Source organism: Centrocercus urophasianus, unplaced genomic scaffold, assembly GCF_019232065.1.
Source record: "Centrocercus urophasianus isolate 14NV4802_14NV808 unplaced genomic scaffold, USGS_Curo_1.0 seq_9, whole genome shotgun sequence".
Lineage (NCBI taxonomy): Eukaryota > Metazoa > Chordata > Aves > Galliformes > Phasianidae > Centrocercus > Centrocercus urophasianus.
The window spans coordinates 7,918,688-7,925,112 of NW_024885532.1; the positions used below are offsets into that span (position 1 = coordinate 7,918,688).

General features: G+C 42.3%; 1 protein-coding gene across 3 annotated transcripts in view; it reads left to right on the forward strand.

Annotated features, from left to right (window-relative positions):
- Positions 1-371: 371 nt before the first annotated feature.
- The window catches only part of RBM26 (RNA binding motif protein 26), a 50,070-nt gene continuing 44,016 nt past the window's right edge, over positions 372-6,425 (forward strand). For 2 of the 3 annotated variants that reach the window (XM_042838784.1, XM_042838785.1), the window contains exon 1: positions 372-511. In XM_042838784.1, coding sequence (XP_042694718.1) covers positions 441-511 — 71 coding nt within the window. In that variant the 5' untranslated portion in view covers positions 372-440. The remainder of the gene's footprint in view (positions 512-6,425) is intronic. The other variant, XM_042838786.1, reaches the window with a different exon arrangement.

A 6,425-nucleotide genomic window follows, 5' to 3' on the forward strand; every position in this document is an offset into this window, starting at 1 on the left:
GCGAGACTCCTTATGCTCGCGACAGCGGCACGCCGCCATCTTACCTGCTCGTTCGCTTGCCCGTTCGTTCTGCCTCGCTCTGCGGCGGAGGGGCGAGGGGGGGCGGCGCGTTTCGGGGCTGCGTTCGGTGCCCGCCGGCCGCTGCCGAGGAGCAGGAAGAGGGGAGTCGCGGGGCGGCCGGGCCGCGTTGCCTGGCGAAGGAGCAGCGAGAGCGGGGCCCGCGGGGAGCAGCCGCCGCTCGGTTGGTTCCGCCCCCTTCGTGGCGCTGGGCCTCCTGCCCCTGTCGAGCGGCCTCTGCCGAACCGGGAGGCGGCTTCGGGGGGCAGGGGGAGGCGCGGCGGGAGCCGGGGTCCCGGCCGGCGGGGCGGCACGGAGCTCGCCGCCGTCGTTGGTGGTGCTGCTGTTGCTGCCGGGGAGGCGCGGGGCTCGGGCCGCTCTGGATGGTGGTTAAAATGATCATAGAAAACTTCGAGGCGCTGAAATCCTGGCTCAGCAAAACGTTGGAGCCCATGTGAGTAGCCGCGGCGTTGCCTCTCTCCCTCCTGAATAATCCTCCCTTGGAAAAGGCGGGCCTGCAGCTCGGGCAGGGGAGCGCTGCAACACAGTGCTCCGGCACGGCGTTCCGGCAGGTGCCGTCGGCTCGCCCTTCTTCCCCGCCTCCATCGGGCACCGCGGGGCTGTGCCGTGCCCCCGCTTCTCGGCACGGTCCTCGGCGGGGAGGTAGCACCGTCCTTCTCGTGAGGATGCAGCTTCTCCCCCTAGCGACAGCGTTCGTCGCTAGCGCCAGTGCTCCCTCCCTTTGTAGTGAGAGGAGGTAATGTCTGCGTGTGCGGCCCGCTCAGCTCGCCTCATGGAGGCCGGGGAAATGGGCTTCGGCTGCCACCCTGGCGTTCTCAGAGGGCTCCCATGTAGCTCGGGGGTTTCTACCCGAGGGTGATGTGTTTTCTACATCGTTCGCAGTTGTTTTAAACATTTGGCACATTTGTGTCGTACTCCCCTGCAGCTAAAAATTGCATCAGTTGCATAGAGATCTGGGGAGTAGGAGCCCAGAGAGTAATTTGCCTATACCTGCTTGGCCTCTGAGCATAGCATTCATGCTAGTAATAAGGACTCTTTTGCAGATACTCAGCCCACGCAGTACAGATTTTCCCTCACTGGATAATATTCTGGTAACACTAATGTGGGAACTTGGTTTTAAATGTTTCATGTTCTGGAAGAGTGATGCCTATGGACATTTTGGATCAGGGCAAGCTCTTGTCTTGGCATTATGAAACACCACTCTACTATGCCTGCATTAAGTTGTTTGAGCGTAATTTGAGTCAATATAACCAGAGCTTATAAATGAGCTCTAGTGTTAACTTTTCTATTGAGTTAGTTGTCCATGGCTGACACTTGTGAATTGAGGTGGAAAGGAGGATCAGCTCTATGGCTTCCATAGGCATTAGTTTAGTATACTTAGGTACGCGCATAGTTTGTATTGCCTATGTTGAAATAGCCTTAATAAGGCTCAGGACCTGGGGAGGGGTTGTTCATTTTTCCGTAAGACAACACTGAAGTAAGTGACTCTTCAACTTCATTCCTGTGGACTTTGAATTAGGCCTGCACCAAATTTCCCTGAGTGCATACTTATATAGAAGATACTTATACAAAAGATTTAATCCTTAATACTGTGACATGATTTTATTTTAAGTTCTATTTGGAAAAAGAAAAGTGTCTTTCTTATGAAGGAGGTGAGCTAATCTTCCTCTTGTGTAAATATAAGGTGTTACTGAAATAACAGAGCATACTCTGTTTTGTGGTAATAGATCCGGCTGACCTATTACTGGCAATAGTCTTCTGACGCAGAATGTTCCTTGTTAGTGTTTGAACGATTTCTTGCATGAAACTTCTGTTAATGGTCAGTTTGATATGTCTTTAGAGCATGCTGTTCAGAAGGTTTGTAACAGGTAATACTTCAGAAAGTCTTGTATTTTCCTATATAAATGGTGGTAGTTTGAAATGATAGGTTATGCATGATTCTTCTCAGTTAGGCAGCTACTGGGGATTGATATGTTAGCTTCAAACAATTTGGCAGTATTGTCAAATTCTGTGAAATCTTAGGCTGGAATTCTGCTGGTGACGGTTGCAGTAGAACTTCAGTTGGCTTCAAAATGTCTTTTGTTGTTGAGTATATACACTAGGGTATTTTGATTTTACAGGTCTGTATCAGACTGTTCTGCTTTTGAATATTTATTCGGCTTCTCTGCGTTTGATATTGCACATCAGAAGCTGAAGCTTGACTTTACTAGTTTATTTTAGATTTCTTACGAGTGATTTGAAACCATCAAAAATTTGCCAGGTAGGATTTAGCTAGGGGTCAGTGTGGTTCCAAAGCTCTCCCTAGGCTTCATTCATCAGTGATGAACAGTGGTAACTTCTTATCATGGCATTCAGTGTTCCTCGGTTTGTCTGCTGTCTGCTAGTGATACTCAACAGCTCAATGCTGAAGTTGAAATTTTCAGGGTTTGAGATCACTATGATATTCTGTCTTTAATCACTTAAGGCATCAGGATGTTTCTGTTAAGCTAAATGCAACATGTGAACAGTTCAAATAGGGTTCTCATGCTTGAAAAGTATGTTGTGGGGTAGGTAATTACTGATTGTTGAGTTTTTTTGAATTGTTAGTTCAGGAGGAAAGAAGGAACTGTTAAAACTCAGCTGTTTTATGCTTTGTTCTATACAGCTGTGTCGTCTTATTGCGCATTGGATTTGGTGTAGAGATGTTGTCATTTCCCACCAGTCAAGTACCTTGGAGATACTTCTAATCTCAGGTACCTGCCATGTATGCCTGTAGCTGTAGCTTCTGACTTTAGGGAAATTCTAGTATACTGTTAGTTCTTTAGAACTGCAGGTGTTATGCTAGCACAAAAAGACCATAAGCACCAGTAACCTGGAGGTGTTTTACTTTAGGCTGAAAATAACTTCTTACATGTCTTTTCCTTTTAATTAAACGAAAGTGTGTCAAGTGTGTGTATCTCGTGGCTCTTTCTGAAACCTTTAGCTGCAAAATAGGCAGGTGAATTTCCCAACTAGATTAAGAAACGTATCATCATATCCTTGTGGTGCTTTTGTCTTGATAGTTGTGAAGTGTGAAACATTTTAGAAGATAAGAAATTTTCTACGTGCCTCTGTGTGTTTGTATTTGCTGGCTAGATATCTAGAACTGGGTAGTTAGCTATTGTTTTTCAAGCTGTCTGCTTCAGAGTATCCAGGACTTTTTAATCTTCGTGTATAATTTGTTGCAAAGACTATAGCATGTATAATCCTGAAGCATTTATTTCAGAACTAGAAAGTAGTAATATCCATAAAGATTGTTTCCTTTAACTAGAAAATTTTATCTTTAAAATATTATAAAGCGTAAGCCAGAATGTGAATTATAAGTATAATGAAACAAGTGTTATGTATACGTTTGCATAGACTGGATGTGGTTGGGTTACATGCACATGGTGCCTCTGGGAAGTAGATATGAATGTTAGGAGGGGGGGAGGGCATGTCAGAATATAAGTTTCAGAATTTATTTATTCACTTCCTGGACTGTCCTGATGCCTTTGTCAAAGCCTTGGTGATCCTTCACACAACGCTCTATCCAAGATGGGTTGTGTTGCAGAAAGGCAGAAATGACAAGTGCCGCTATGCTGGAGCATATATACGTTCCAGCTCTGCTTGAGGATGGGTGGTACTTCACTAGTGACTTTCTGCAGTCCTCCAAAATACAGGCCTTTATTTCCTTTTTTCTCCCTGGTGTGCATGGTTTTGGAAATACCTTTGGAAAAAAAATGCATTTGGTTAACAGAGAATTGCATAACGTTCACACAACCATTAATGATACCTGTGTGTGAATGCAGTAGCAGTGTAAACAAAGTAGAAGTACTTCAGTGCTGTGGCTGCTTTGTATTTGACTAGAACTATCTTGTACGTTTAACTCAGGTTAGCTCTGTGTAGAAGATACATGTGTCAGTGGTCGGCTTCACTGCTTGCAGACTGCAGTGTGCTTGCTTTCTAGTATTACATAATTTTTTCTCATCCATGGTATGGCTTCTGTAATGTATTTGAAGGTAACATTGAACTTGAAGTATAACCTCATGTCTATTACCTCTAAGTTTTGTACTAACAAAGACTTTGCTAGGCCATTTCTGTTGTGATGGATTTCTTTTCTACAAGTTTATTCTAGATCCTGTATAAACTGTGTATGTATGCTTGCTAGAATGTCAGGATCTGGCTTGGCAGATTGGTAAGGAGGCAGGTCTTTTTCATTTTATTGCCAGTTTTGTTGTATAAATGCTGACGAACACCTCGCCCTTATAAGACACTGTAATATTCTCCCCCTTGCCCTAATTCTTTGCAGTGGAAAATTATCTTGTTTTTAATTACTTTATTACTGTAAAATAAGTATAATTAAGCTCTTCTGCCGGCCTGCTGAATTTTACTTACAAGTTGAGTAAGCTCCTTTTTTCCTCTTTCCTGTGTTTAGATTTCTGAATACGTTTGTTCAGTTGCGAAGTCAGACTTGCAAAGAAGATAAAAAAATAATTTGAAAGAATGTTTGTGCAATATTTAGGCATTCCCCATTAAAACTGAAAGACTTTTTTGCATCATTTAATTCTGTAAATGATAATGACCTTCAAACTATTTTGACAGATAAAATCCAAGTTGAAGAATATTTTGAGTGTATTTGTCATTGGAATGTTTTATGGGAAACAAAATGTGTTGGTATTCATCAATTCCTTCACTCTTTTCCTGCTTGCTTTTGCTTTTCATCCTTTTGTTGTTAAATCTCAATGCATTTCTTTTGTGGATGAAGGATCTTGCTTAATTATTTTGAATCGTGCTTAATTATTAGTAGGTTACTATTTAGTCATCTCCCACTAGCTTAAGAAAAGTGAATAAAGGAGGTTTAACAGTGGTGTAAAGAATATGATAATGATCCAAGATACTGAAAGAGTCGAAATCGAAATGAAAGTCTTTGACATTTCTTTGAATGTTCACGGTGTCCACTGTCTGTCCTATGAGAAAGACTTAAGAACCCACCAGGAGGTTTAGCTTTAATTGACCAGAAACTTCCTAAGGTGTTCCAAAGCATAAAAAGAAAAAAAAAGAAGAAAAAAAAAAGTTTATTTAATTTACTGTTAGCACTTTATTGTGAAGTATTACGAATATAAATGAGGCATGGATGCATGTAATTGTTGTGTCACTTTATACTGCTGAAATCACTCCTCTGTGTCTATTAAAGTTGGTAGTTGTTCATGTAACTCGTGGGGAGCTGCAGTGTTTGGGAGTTGAATATTCCTGACTTTGAGTGCTGATACTGTTCTGCTTATTTGGAAAAGGTACTGCAGCAGAGTTGCAGTATTGGGATTATAAGAAGGGGTATGAAATCAGGAAGTAAAATACAAGGAAATTATTCTTGTTTCACTGTACCTTCCTCTGTTCTTACTCTGTACATCACCACTGGTGAAATGAACTCCCTGGCTGCATCACAGGGCTCAGGTAAAACAATGATTTTTGCTTTCTGCATTGAACACATGCTGAACAATCAGCAAGCTAACAGCAGTTGCACCCTTTGAGAGCTGTTTTGAGTCTAGGATGTGGCATTGTGAGCAGTTGGTTGCTGGTTGCAGCTGTATAAGCCTGTCAGATTGGGATATCATATTTTAGAACTACAGTAATGACATCAGTATCTTGGATAAGAGCACTGGCGGCTACTGCATTCCTCAGCATTCGTCTGTGCTAATAAAGAGCTATCAAAAGTGTCTCAAGATGGGTCAGACCTTGCGGAATGATTCTGTCATTCATTGAATTTCTGAGTGCTGGAGCTTTTTACAGATTTTTTGAGTACAGAATCTTGCAGCAAAACAATCAAATACCTACTTTAGACGAGGTGCCCAGCAAGTGGCAAGCTTTTTCTGCACACACTCATGACTGCAAATGCAAAGCACTTGAACATGGTCATGTCTACCAGGTTAATGTCAAGGACTGAACTGTGTGCTGGAGAAGTATAAATATTAATCTTTAGGCAACAAAACCGGATTGTTAAAGTTGTGATTTCTGAGGATCAAGGTGAAACAAATAACGTGCACCTACATGTTACTTCCTTCATAGAAAGACAGTTCACTGCCTGGGGGTTTTCAGACGTGCTTTTGTGGTTTCAGTGTAGTGTGGTAGTTCAAATTTGTCAAGAAACTAGTTTCAGGTTTTGCAGCACCTTTTTTTTTTTTTTTTTTTTTTTTGCACATTCATTTAAAGGTACATTCATTTAAAAACAACAAAAAGAAAACCTTGTAGCTGCTTTTACCTCTTTACAAAAGTTGTGCGTGCTCTAGCTGTCTCCAAAGTGAGCTTTAGATTGAGATTCTAGGCATTAGATTGAGATTCTAGGCATTAGATTG